Source organism: Xenopus laevis, chromosome 1L (genome assembly GCF_017654675.1).
Source record: "Xenopus laevis strain J_2021 chromosome 1L, Xenopus_laevis_v10.1, whole genome shotgun sequence".
Lineage (NCBI taxonomy): Eukaryota > Metazoa > Chordata > Amphibia > Anura > Pipidae > Xenopus > Xenopus laevis.
Genome location: NC_054371.1, coordinates 108766976 through 108781374, shown reverse-complemented (window position 1 = coordinate 108781374; position 14399 = coordinate 108766976). Strand labels below are relative to the sequence as shown.

At 38.9% G+C, this 14399-nt stretch overlaps 1 protein-coding gene across 2 annotated transcripts; it reads left to right on the top strand.

Annotated features, from left to right (window-relative positions):
* Window positions 1-10095: 10095 nt before the first annotated feature.
* cirbp.L (cold inducible RNA binding protein L homeolog) lies at window positions 10096-13549 on the top strand. Of its 2 annotated transcripts, XM_018266230.1 has the most exons (8): window positions 10096-10175; window positions 10324-10473; window positions 11140-11247; window positions 11330-11436; window positions 11795-11915; window positions 12353-12443; window positions 12541-12608; window positions 12841-13549. In XM_018266230.1, exons 3-8 carry the CDS (start codon window positions 11148-11150, stop codon window positions 12852-12854), a joined length of 501 nt encoding a protein of 166 aa, XP_018121719.1. In that variant the 5' UTR covers window positions 10096-10175; window positions 10324-10473; window positions 11140-11147; the 3' UTR covers window positions 12855-13549.
* The last annotated feature ends 850 nt before the right edge of the window (window positions 13550-14399 follow it).

Genomic DNA, 14399 nt, shown 5'->3' with positions numbered 1-14399 from the left:
AATGGGTGCATTTCCTTGATTTTAAACAATGTTTTCTGGGATTTTCCACAAAAAATTTGTCCTGATGTTCCCAAAAACCGATTTTTTTCCTCTATGAATGTTATTATTTGTGAAATAAAGAGGTTGAAAATACTAACCAGATGTATATTTTGCCATGGTATTGCATGGTCACGTATTGCTGACAGAGAGGCCTTGCACATGCCCCCCATAGTGTAACACTAATGCTGCAATACTTAATCCTAGTTATTAACACAGTAAATATTTTATCTAAAATTGACTCGTGCTTATATCCTTTCAGTATTTGAAGAAAAAGTTACTTTAACACATTTCCCTGTTTTTACATTTTCCCTGTTTTTCCATATTTTTTTCCTGGTCCCCTGAAAAACATAAATTGGGGTTCTACTGTATCTTCTTGTATTGCCCACCCTGTGTGCACATTCAGGTGGATATAATTAAATCAGTTGAGATGGGGCACAGAGTGGATCCGCTTCTCTCGGTCTGCAAAAATATGCAGGCTGAGAGCAATGGAGACTACTGCTCCATGTGTCCAAAGCTGGCCATAGACTCAAATATCCGATCATACGAAACCATCTCCCGACCTGCCACTAACAATTCCGATCAAATAAAGTACCAAAGAACAGATCAGCCGATGTTCTGCCCCTGACAGTTATGTCCGACAAAAGCTAGTGACAGTCTCCCTCTGAAAATCGTACGATCGGCAATACATGCAGAGATATTATCGGCAGCCGACAGAAATCTTTTAACCTGTCCGATCGACCAAACGACCAATCTCCGCCGGACGAAAAATGTCAGGACTCTCCACACACGGTCCGAAAATCTTACGAATCCTCGATTTATACAATCATATCTTTGCGTCTATGGCCAGCTTTACTGTACATAAAGACACATTTTTGTATCCATGCTACAGAGTGTGCTCATTTATATACATTTATCTTTTGAGATTGAGCATCAATTTTTGGGAATATCACACTTTTCCCTATGCTACTGACAGATGGAGCTGATTTTCTGCATGTGTAATTAGTCAATCTGCTGACCTCTGCTCCCTTCTCTGTCCACACTGAGAGGCACTGTTTCGGCCAGGGTGCAGACACAATGGAGTGGATTTGGATGGAAAAATGAATACTCAATTTTCCTGGGGCAAAATTTGCTCCATGCATACAAGCTGATGCAGTGCCTTTAATACACACACGGAAGCAGAGTTCAGTTCAGCGGATCAGCTGATTCTTGGCCTGAGTTTACAAATAAATCCACTGCATCCATGCTATGATGTTTGGTCAAATTTTAAGCTATTTTTCCAAAAATCATTCCAGTACATTCCAGTTGTTGAGACATTTGCCCACTGTGAATTTTTTACAACCTCTACTTTCCAAAAGCATAGGGTTTGTGGTATTACCTGAACTTTTTATATAATGTTCTGGCTTTTGAGATGCATAAAACACAGGCAGTATATATATTGCTTTCAGGGCTGAGCATCAGCCATGGAAATTCATTTGCACTGTTTGGATTTTGCAGTATCTATATACCAGTTGTATAATCAAATGTTTATGTGGCATCAAATTATCCAGAAGACATGATGCATGCATATTTGGAGTAAAAAGGTTTTGTGAGTGCCTTTGGAGTTTAAAATTATATCTGGCAACCCTGGTGGTACACGAAGTGAGCTCCAGCAGTGAAAGGGGAACTATCATTATAAAAAATTGTAGTACAGGTATGTGATGCGTTACCTGGTAATCCAGAAAGCTCTGAATTAAAGGGAGGCCATCTCCCATAGACACCATTATCATACCTCCCAACATTTTCGAAATAGAAAGAGGGACAAAAAGATTTGTGGAGTGGAGTGTGACGAAAATTTTGACCACGCCCATTTTGTGACCATACCCCCCTAATTACCATATTCATTTTACATAATTTGGCGGGTTATGAAAGTTTGAACACATTTCTATGGATTTTATGTGTTATTAGTTTTGCTAATGACAGTGAATTGCCCTTTAAGCTGCAAGACAGTTTCCCCAATCTTAAATTGTTACAATTTTTTCTTTGCTTATCTTAAATTGTTACAAAAGTGCACCTGCGGCTGCCATGTATTCTGGGCTGTCTGATATGTAAGATATGGAGATCCAAATTATGGAAATATCTCTTATGCAGAAAATCCCAAATCCTACGCATTCTAGATAAAATATCCTAGTATAAGCTTAATCTTAGATTGCCTTAGATCAGGGGTACCCAATCTTTTTTTTACCCGTGAGCCACTTTCAAACTGTAAAAAGAGTTGGGGACGCACAAGCATGAAAAATGTTCCTAGGGGGTGCCAAATAAGGGCTGTGATTGGCTATTTGGTAGCTCCTATGTGGACTGGGAGTCTAAAGGAGGCTCTGTTTGGCAGTACGTCTGTTTTTATGCAGCCAAAACTTGCCTCAAAGTGCTCTTACACATGAGCGTTTTTACCTGCGCTCCCCTGCGTTCCGTTTTTCGGCGTTCAGCCGCAGGGGAGCGCAGGAATAGACGCATTTAATTATTTCAAATGGGGCTGTACTCACACAGGCGCATGTAGGCGCCGAACGCAGGTTGAGACGCAACATGCTGCATTTTTCCTGCGTTCGGCGCCTACATGCGCCTGTGTGAGTACAGCCCCATTTGAAATAATTAAATGCATCTATTCCTGCGCTCCCCTGCGGCTGAACGCCGAAAAACGGAACGCAGGGGAGCGCAGGTAAAAACGCTCATGTGTAAGAGCCCTAAGCCAAGAATGCAAAAATAAGCACAATATTTTGCTCACAAACCCTGGCTGGGGATCACTGCCTTAGATAATAGTTTGCTATCCACTGGAAAGTGACAAGTAATTTGATTATTTCAGAAACAGTGCATACTTCTTTTAGTAAATTTCATTATTTACATAATCTGAAGTTTATTCATAAAGGTTTCCCTTTAGTAAACACCAAGGGACAGATACTGATTTTACATAAAAAATTACATATACTGGAAAGTTGCTTTCAGTGGTGTAACTATAGAGCAGTGATCTCCAGTTAGTGGCTTGCTCGCCAACACTTTGGATGTTGCTCTCAGTGGCCTCAAAGCAGGGAGCCTGGGGGAGCAGGGGGCCTGTAATAGATTACAAGTTCCTGGGTCACCCACAATCAAAATTGTGGGTGTACAGTGATTTTGTGTGCATTTACATAAATCCTCTGCGATTCCTTGGGGATGAGTTATTTTTAGGGGGGTCTACCTTGGTTATGCTACTGGTTGCATTAATTGACAAACTTTTATATTCAGGTTTACTTTTATATTTAACTGTTTAGAATTCTTTTAACACTTTTGTGATGCATAAACTGCAGATAATCAGGCTCATTTACAAATACTAGGCGCATTTGCACATGGCCAGTAACTCATAGCAACCAATCAGCAATTAGGCTTTGTTCAGCCAGCTGTCGGTAGAACAATGAAAGCAAAAAAAAAAATGATTGGTTGCTCTGGAATAGTGGCCAGATGCAAATCTACCTAGTGTTTGCCTTCATATTTTCAAATGAACCACTTTCTAGCGATATATTTAATAAGGTTACAAGGCAAGGTATTGTCAAATTTAGTTATCCCATACTTCATAGGTTTACTTTTAATATTAAAGAACAGTTTGTGTTCTCAGCAACAACTGAGATTATTTTCAGATCGGGGAGGGGAATAAGGCTTATGCCCTGAGGAATCAACAACAGGGTAGGACTCGTTTGCTTTCAGCAACAACAAAGCCACCCTGCCCCCACCGCTGCATTAACTGTTTATAGCTTCGGCTGGGGGAGGATTCAGGAAACTATGCTAGAACAGCTGAAGATACTGACAAATCTTTAACTGCAAAACAGATTTCTTTTCAATTATAGTTTTTATTGGTTTTCATACAGGAGTACAGCAAAAGGTAAAACATAATTAACACACATGGATGTATGTAAATCATTTTGTCAATTACAATTATAATAAAGAACTCAAAGAAAACAGAACCGAACCAGAGCAGAAACAACTATGGTAATCCTCACATACAAAATAAGAAGAATAAAATTAATATTTGCTGTTATTACTTTTTTTACTGTTATAATATTGTCACAATTTGCTTACATTATAGTCAAGTCTTATTTAAAAAAAAAAAAGAAGGCATCTAAACACTCACAAGCAGAGCTCTGCTGCAGGTCTGGACTGAGAATCAATATAGGCCCTGACATTTCAAGTACACAGAGGCCCAATATCAGCCCACTAAACAGTGACTGTCTGTGGCAATTTACAGCAGCTCCTTTGGCATGTGCCAGAACCCACAGATTGCAACGGTAAAATGCCTTGTATGTTGTATTGCATGTTTCAATCAACATGTAAAACACATTGGGATATTGAAGGAATAGTTACACTGAAAGCGTTTTAAAGTAATTAAAATATAATATACTGTTAGCATGCGCTGGTAAAAGCTGTGTGTTTGCTTCAGAAAGAATTCTATAGTTTATATAAATAAACTACTTTGTAGCCATGGGGGCGGTTTTACCAGTGCAGACCAACAGTAAATACTATTTTAATTACTTTGATTTACTTTCAGTTTTTGGTGTTACTGTTCCTTTAAAAACAGAGAAGTTGGAGGTACTAGAAGGCACTTGAAGGGCTGTGGTTGCCTTGGGCTGGTATAAAAGCCCAAAACATAATGTACATATATGTGCCAGAAAGACCCAAGTACAGGCTACATCAGATTATCATCAGTGAAGAGTGAGGAGGGATGTGGTAACATCAGAGAGGTGCAGTCTGAAAAGTCAAATTGATTTGCTATGCTATAGAGATGATGAAGGGAATATATGATTGACAAATTAAATATGTACCTAATCAGGTACAGATGGCCAATTGTTAGCAACTTTTGAATATTTGTTGGTATCGTTTCTGAATTATTTCTCCTCTTCTTTCCATCTTTGTTCTGCGAGGCTACAATTTTATTATTATTGTTACGTTTTATTACTTATCTTTCTATTCAGGTCTCTCCTTTCTCTCAATACCACTGCCTGGTTGCTAATGTAATATTGGATCCTAGCAACCAGGTAGCTGCCAACATTCCAAACTGAAGAGATGCTGAACAAATTAAAAAAACACACATAAAAATGAAGACCAGCTGCAAATTGTCTCAGAATATCAATCTCTACATCTTGCTAAAAGTACATTAAGGTGAACAACCCCTTTAAAGGTTTGGGCAGGGCCTTCTTTACCTCTTGTATTAGTTACTGGCTGCTTTGTATGTAAATCTGTATGTCCAGTGTTCCATTTATTGTAGGGAGATGCAGAATATGTTTTCACTTTATAAATATGTGATAATAAGCATTAACAGAACCCATATCCCCAGGTTGCACTTTTTTTTTTTTTTTAATCACTGTACTTTTAGTATGGAGCACCAGAAAACAACTGCTCCCATAAGGAATAATGAGAAAGCAGTGTGCAGACATGCAGAAAGCATTTACATATTTAAACAGAAATTCAGAATGTAATAAGTGTCAGTTTTAAATGTGATGCTTTAGTTTAAGCCACTACCATCTGGTTGGTATTACATCACTTTTATACAGGAGACATTAAATCATCATACTACATGGCTACTTACAGAACATGTTTGCCTGTACAACATATCGACATACAAGTGTGCATGCATAAACTATTTAATTTGCACCAACAGAGAGTTGCATTATTTAGCAACGACTGGAAAACCAAACCCTTTCTAATAAAAACCCCTACCCTACATAGACCTGCTCTCCCCCAGCCTAGGTGGTACCTCTGGTAAATGCAATCTCATCATTTTTTTGTAGGTGCTGAACTATGTTTGGCCTGTTGGTATACCTCATGGACTGGGCTTGGGCAGCCTTACCCAGATCCTATGTCTGGTACAGGTTTGGGATCCTTTATCCGGAAACCTGTTATCCAGAAAGCTCCGAATTGCCGAAAGGCTGTCTCCCATAGACTCCATTTTATCCAAATAATCCAAATTTTCAAAAATATTTCCTTTTTCTCTGTAATAATAAAACAGTAGCTTGTACTTGATCCCAACTAAGATATAATTCATCCTCATTGGAGGCAAAATCAGCCTATTGGGTTTATTTAATATTTACTTGTTTTTCTAGTAGACTTAAGGTAAGAAGATCCAAATTACAGAAAGATCTGTTATCCAGAAAGCCCCAGGTCCCAAGCATTCTGGATAACAGGTCCCAAGCATTCTGGATAACAGGTCCCATACCTGTATTCTATTATTTTCATTAACATGTATTTATATAGCGCCATAAAGTTTATTCAATTATAAGTTGAATAAACTCACAACTAGAATGTTTTTTTCTAATTTATGAAAAAACTTGAATGTAAAGAACTCGAATCAGTGCATTCGGGGTGAAAAAACCAAATACTCTAATTTATCGAGTTTTCCCTGGAAAAAAAGCTTGAATGAATCGAGTTTTCAAGCAAAACGTACCAAAAAAACCCCAGAACATCATAAAGTCGGCAAACATCTTCAAATGGTTCAAGGGACCTCTGCCACTGACTTCTACATGCCCGCGACAGGTTTTAGCTGGAGTCTTTTCAGATTCAAGTTATTTCCAGTTTCGGGGTATAGTAAATCAGAATCTATTTTTTTTAAAAAACCTTAATAATGAGTTTTTAATGGGTTTCCGGATAACAGATCCCATACCTGTACAGGCCTGTCTAGCTGTATAGATGGCAGTCATTTGTGTTACAACTATTCAGTTTAATTTGTACTTGCTCTTATATGTGCTAATATTTAAGATTATTTTCTTCCTTCAGCAAAAAAAATGCTAAAATGTGAATTCCTGCATAATCATATATAGAATGTGTGTTTTTGTTGGTATAGGGCATAAACCAGATAAGGCTTTATTAAGGGATAATGTACCTCATAATTAAAATTATACATTTTTATACAATGTTTTTATACAGGTCATCAAAGGAAACTTCTATCCTCATATTTTGCAACAGGGGGTACTTTATTTATTATAAGACACAAGTTTCAGTGAGTCGTGTGACAGAAATGAAATCACTAAGCACCGTTTATAAGGATATCACTTACAGGATGTTCATGGCTCTTGTGTATTATAAGTAGATTTGAAACCTACTTGCCTATAGCCTTGTATCCTCATGATTTACAGAGGATGTTGAACTATCCCAGCAAGCTCTTTAATCAATGCACACAAGCTTTACAATAATTAAATCTCTGTATTGCTGATTGGAACAGCAATGTATCCCTTTTCCAAACAGATAAAAATCTGCTTTGAATAAAATAATACATGTTTGTTTCAATAAATAGATTTAATTCTTGTAAATTTGTGTGCCCTGGTAAATGCTTTAAATAAGTTAATTTATCTTATACATAAAGATGATGTCTGTATCTACCCACCTTGCTTAGGTATTTGACTGCATCTTTGTATTAAATGTTTCAAATTGCCAAAATTGCAAACTGGAGAGCTACTGAATAAAAAGCTAAACCTCAAATAATAAAACATTAAAACCAACTGCAAATTGACTCTGAATATCACTCTCTCGATTATACTAAAAGTTAATTTAAAGGTGAACAACTCCTTTAAAAAATTAGAGTAAGACAGTAAGTTCACAAAGTACTGCTGGAAAATCTTGTCAGGGGCCCCAGGTGTTTGCCTACCACAGGAAGCATATGTTTTGTTTAGCGGAACACCCACTGGGAACACCCACTGTTGTCCACAGTTTGCCATCACACAAGACAATGTCCTTGCATTTTGGCAGTAGAGGTAGGAGGCCGCCCTATGTTAATGATCATTTTGGAATCAGGGACACTTGAAGGAGGAGGTTCTTTTACACATACAGACGCGGCAAAAAACAGAAACATGCTGTTTATCTGGTTATACCAGAAAAAAAAAAGTCATACTGTGGATACAGTGTGAAAGATCACTTTGAGACTGCAAATTCATCATCTACACAGCACTTTACATTCATATAAAAACAGGGCCCCATTCTTTGTACAGTACTAGCTTGGTACACAAATGTCAACTACTGCCTATATGGCCATATATGTTTGGCAGACTATGAACAGAATATTATCCTCCAGAGCCTTTGCCTATTAGTCAGATTATCATTTAGAGCTGTGAAAGCACATAGTTCAGATTCAGACATTGTTTTTGGCTGGTCTTAAAATTCGAAATTTTGTCTCACTACATATACTATATAGTTGTGATGACAATAAGTACGGATCTGATTTGATTGCCCCATACATCCTTAGTTTGGGGGTCCATCCAATGAACCAATCTCCTGTTTTAGCTTGATGCAATTTAACCAGTTTGTTAAGCCAAATCACCAGGTAGCAAGCACATCACACTACACATAGAAAATAATTATTATAATTATGTTGAAAATAGGGATGCATCCATTTTGGATTCGGCCGAACCCCCGAATCCTTCCTTGCCAAACCCCGAGTTCCCTCCTTACCCCTAATTTGGCCGGGCAGAAGGATTTGGCCGAATCCTGAATTCGGTGCATCCCTAGTTGAAAGTCATTCAAGTAAATTTCGTAGCTGGGCTGTATATGCTTTATAAAATGTTCACTTGTGTCCCTGGTCTGAATGGGATAATAGTGAGAGGTGCAAATGCAAGGAAAAAATAATGTCAATGAATCAGGGAAAATTGGGTCTTAATCTTTTTTAATATCAGATTTAGGGTTGCTACTTGCCCGGTATTTTACTGGCCTGGCCTGTAAAATTTAAGCTTGATCCCAATGTTATGAATAGGTGAAATGCATAAAAATATGGGAAGGCTGGTATTTTTTTCAAGAAAAGGTGGCAACCCTAATCACATTTAGGGGCAGAGTGGCCCTGTGCCTGAGAACTTCATGCACAGTCCTAGTTAGGGTTGCCACCTTTTCTGGAAAAAAATACCGGCCTTCCTATAGATTTATCTTTTTTCCCTATTAATAACATTGGGCTCAACCAGCATTTTTACCACCAGACCAGTAAAATACCGGCCAGATGGCAACACTAGTCCTAGTGTAAAACTATAGTAAATAATACAATAGCAATATATGCCTAGTTTATAGGTTACTGGGTCTGCACCTAGGGTTGCCACCTTTTCTGGAAAAAAATAACGGCCTTCCTATAGATTTATCTTTTTTCCCTATTAATAACATTGGGATCAACCATCATTTTAAGTGGCCAGGCCGGTAAAACACCGACCAGGTGGCAACCCTAGTCCTAGTGTAAAAAGTAAAAACTATAGTAAATAATACAATAGCAATATATGCCTAGTTTATAGGTTACTGGGTCTACACCATATCTTAAAAGGTGGAATACTCCAAGTGTGAGATTAGATCTACACTCGTATAGTAAGAGCGATCATGGCAAAGCCATAACACGTGCTGCAAATAGGGTTGCCATCTGACCGGTGAAAATGATGGTTGATCCCAATATTATTAATAGGGAAAAAACAAATATAAAGAAGGACAGTATTTCTTTCCAGAAAAGGTGGCAAGCCTAGCTGTGATGAGAACTATAACCTTTTTTCAATGCGTATAACAGCGATACATTTCCCAAAATAAACACTGACATTTTATATAATAAAAAAACAAACTGAGGGTTTTTTTTTTATAACGCCTTCTACCTATGTTTTTAAATACGAAAATAAGATTCATTAATATTTAACTGCCCCTGCAGCAAAAAATAAAGAACTCGGACAGCGTTTGCAACACAACAATCTGTATGGAGTCATAAGTAACTTTATCGCCGCCTTTTTCGAAATCCCCGGCGCCTTTTGTGCTGACGCCATTAAATGGTTATTGTAATACCGGGACACCACTCCCAGGCGAAATAAGCAAACGTCCACAATTGTGTCGAATGATAACTGAGTAGGAACTAATGCTGTGAAGCAGGTATAGAAGCATAGCCATACAACTAATCGGGTTACCCGAAAACCATTTTGAACATACATACACAGCCACGTTTTTATGCCACCCAGCCCTAAAATGGCGCCTAACCTCGTTCTTTGTTCATACGCTCTACGCAGTAACAAAGACAGATCCACCCAGCGACAATATTTAGCCAATCCCAACAATCAAGCACCAAGAACCGGTCAGGCGACTAAATCGTCATGTCTGATAAGGCTCCTCCTCTATGAATCGTCCATTTGTAACATACTAACGTACACTTTGGTTATATTTCAGTATAATTCACAAAATAATGCAAACGTATTCTGTAATATTGCTTAACACACCCCTCGAATACAGTTACGGCATTCGTTATTCATCCGCATCTCTTTAACACCGTTTTTTTCTAATACTGTACTACAGTTCAAATGGTATCGCCCAAAAGATAATGAAGGAAGAATATTCATAGCGTGGGTGGGGCTATGTTTCGTTTAAAAGACCACGTTCCACGGAAAGTTGCGCACTTCGCATTCGGCTTCTAAGCGGTGTTCATTTGTTTGACGAGCAGCAAACGTAAGTGTCTTTTTTTTTTTATTATATAGTTCTTGTTAGTGATGGCTTTTTCACAACTTGAGTCATCAAAAAAATAAAACGTGGTAGCGGAATATATTTGTTTGAAATACTGGCTTGATTTTACTATGATCTTAGAACGCACTTAATACTGTCACACGTCTGCCTTCCCGGCAAAACAGGCGCATACTAACCTGTGGTTTCAGCGCTGTGTTGGAAGGGGTGTGTGTTTTTTTTTTTTTTTCTTAAAATCTAAATTGGTTGTTTTAGTATGTAGTAAAAGGCGTTGTTTAGGGACACTACTCTATTTCACTCGCACTGTTTAAAAGTCTCCCGACTGTAAAAGTTGATGGCGGATAAAAATTCTAGAACTTCTACCTGGAAACTGCACAGTAAATCGCCCGCCTCTTTTTCCAGTGACGTCATGCACATTTCTCTTATTCCCGCCTTCTAATTAATGTCCCTGAGTGAAAAAGGTTGATGGCGGATAAAAATTCTAGAACTTTACCTGGTAACTGCACAGTAAATCGCCCGCCCCTCTCCTTCCAGTTACGTCATGCACATTTCCTCCCGCCATCTATTGTGCCTGTGCGGCAAGACTCGTTTACCACGTGGTGTCGGCCATCTTGGTGGGGTAAAAGATTCTTCATGTGATTGTCTTTCTTTTAGGTTCCATCATGTCTGACGAAGGAAAACTCTTTATTGGTGGTCTGAATTTTGAAACCAATGAGGACTGCTTGGAGCAAGCATTTACCAAATATGGACGGATTTCTGAAGGTACTTTTTCAAATCTTTATATTTGCATAAAGTAAACTGGATATATTGTTCATACTAAAGCAACATTTTTTTTTATCTGCAGTGGTTGTGGTGAAAGATCGGGAAACCAAGAGATCAAGAGGCTTTGGCTTTGTTACATTTGAGAATGTTGATGATGCCAAGGATGCTATGATGGCAATGAATGGAAAGGTAAATGGCCTAGTTGTATTGTAGAATTGCTTGGGTTTGCAATATACTGCTCTACTACTAGACATGCACTGTACCTGGAATACCAACCATCTCTGTATTTTGCAACCAGTCTACCGATTTTATCTTTTTGGACCCTTTTATTTACTCATGAATATGACTAAATGGTTGTGTGGCCAAGCTAGCTTAGAATGAGTACCTAAAAGCAATTTGGTGAAATAACCTGAGGTATGGCTAAAATAGTAACATTTTAACATCTGTCTTTTGGCATCATTGCCCACTAAATTTTCAGGCTGCATGTCGTTTAAATGACAATATGGTACATTTATGGCAGTATGATAAAACGTATATTCTCTTTTAGTCTGTGGACGGTCGTCAAATCCGCGTTGATCAGGCTGGCAAGTCATCTGGGGAAAGGCGAGGTGGTTACAGAGGTGGCTCTTCTGGAGGCAGAGGCTTCTTCCGTGGAGGCAGGGGCCGAGGTTTGTACTCTTCTATTAATTGGCCCTGTGAACATAGTAGTTATTGCTTGTTTTAACTATGTATGTAAGTGTTGTGGTACTCATGGTGTATGTTTATAGATGCTCTGGGAATTTTAAAAGCTGTAATTACCATATCTACCCATCTGAATGCAGACCAGACCTTGTGTGTTTTCTCCTCAAGTGTTAACGATCAGCCAGTGAGCATTTTATAGCTGACATTTATTTGCTTAGTGAGCTTTCCCAAACTTACATTTACCCAAGTGTCTGATCTTGACAGAAGGCCAATCTCCCACTAAATGTAATGGGGTATGTTAGTCCGTACTTAACCTGTTGGAGGCTTTCATGACTTATTTCGTGCAGTAGACCTGGGCATGTTGATGGGTTGGTTGACCTGTAAAATTGTTTTGAACACTTGTTGATGGTATAAAACTTCTCAGGTGGTGGAGACAGAGGATATGGAAGCAGCCGTTTTGACAACAGAAGTGGCGGTTATGGTGGTAGCAGTGGATCCAGGGATTACTATGGCAGGTAATGACTGACCTTTCAGTGTGTGATATTTTTTTTTTTTTTTTTTTTTTTTTTTTTTGAGATGCACTTAATTCTAATGTGGCATGTGTCTTTTTAGTGGCAGGAGTCAAGGCAGTTATGGTGATCGTTCTGGAGGTTCCTACAGGGATAGTTACGACAGCTATGGTAAGTGTGTGGGTAAACTATGGGGGGTGGTATGCCAGTTGTGGACTTTGTGTTCCCATCCAGTGATGGCTGTTAATGTCTCAGGATGCCTCTAATGCATGTGCTGGTTCGGTCCTGGCTACAGGCAAATTGTGTTGGGTAGACATAGCTGGGAAGGGTATATTAGTACCAGATTAGGGGAGGTGATGCTGGAATCTGTGCCTTTACAACTGTGCCTGCTTCTTGTCCTCAGCTACACACGAGTAAAATCCATTCCTGACTCAAGATCGTCCTTCCAATGGCTGTATTTATAAAGATTTTTGGAGCTTCGCCGAATCGTTCGTGTAGTATATCTACTTGTGTTCAATTTTTTTTTTTTTTTTAATTGACCTAGTTTGCCTGACAGCTTCTCTAATTTGTGGGACAGCTGTGTCTCAAAAGCTTTAGCTTTGGACACCTAATCTCATTAAAGTTACTGTGTTCTGCAGGGATATTGCTATCCTACTATGCTGTTCCATTTGGGCTGATCAGGCGGGGCCACCCCCCTTCTTCTGTTTAAGTAGTGCTGGGAAGTGGATGGGTGCTGATGGGCAGAGAAGCACCTGTTAGTAGACTGCTAGGCCTGTCCTCCTGTAGCATTGTCTCTGAACTTTAAGCTGCTGTATTTTTGGGTTACATGAAAAGTTTAATTTTATGAGTCCACTTAAAATTGCATTCCTTTAGTGTAACAAGGCAGGACAGAGCCTGGGTGCGCTGTACATAGTGGCTACACCTCCTTGATACACAAAGTGAATTAGTGTTCATATCTCCAGTAAACAATGTCAGAAGTTCTTAAAATGTTTGTTTATATTGTCCTTTTCTTTTTTTACTAAAACATGCAACTATTGTACTGAAGTGGCTAAGGAATTGTATTCTACTTTTGATTGGCTTCACGAAGCCTATTAAAAAAACAATGAAAAGAATTGCGCTCCTGATGTTTAAATTCTACACAACATGGATGTATCGTATACTATGAGGGGGACCACAAATCTGAGGGCTAGTGGGTTTCTTAAAGGGAAACTAATAAAATAAATGTAGATTCACAATAGTTCAGGGGTCCATAGTGTGGGTTTTCTTCTGTAAACACCTGACCTTAGTTAGTGATGCTTCCTTAGGTCATGTTAGCTGCCAGCATGAGTCTGGAAAGTCCAATAGCATGGAGTGTGCAGCAGAAACTGCTAGAGAGCACACAATTAAAGTGTCTAGAACAGTGATTCTTCCCCCCCCCCCAACCAGTAGCTTGTGGGCAACATATGTTGCTCTCCAACCCCTTAAATGTTGTTCTTGCTGTCCTCAAAGCACATGCTTATTTAATTCTGGGCTTGGAGGCAAGTTAATTGCATAAAATTTTAATGCAAAGTATAGCCTCGTGTAAGCTGCCAGTCCACATAGGAGCTGCCAAATAAATTACAATGATATTTGGCATCCCAAGGGGACTTTTCAGGCTTGTGTTGCTCCCCAACTCTACACATTTGTATGTGGCTCATGGGTAAAAAGGTTGGGGACCCCTGGTCTAGGATATATGGGTAAAGGTAGTTGCTTTAAGCTACATTTTCTAAGAGTAGGCACTTGAGAATTCTAATTTCTGCAAACAGGAATTGATTTCTAAAGGAGGGGAAACTAACTTGGCAGCACTTTCACTTCTGGGTGTGGCGGGCAGTGGTAACTTCCCAGTTGAATTTTAGATTTAGGAAAGGTCAAGTGCTGTCACTTCGTGGACAATAGGTTACTTAGTTTAGACACAATACTGTTGCCTTCTAAGAATCCTCTGCT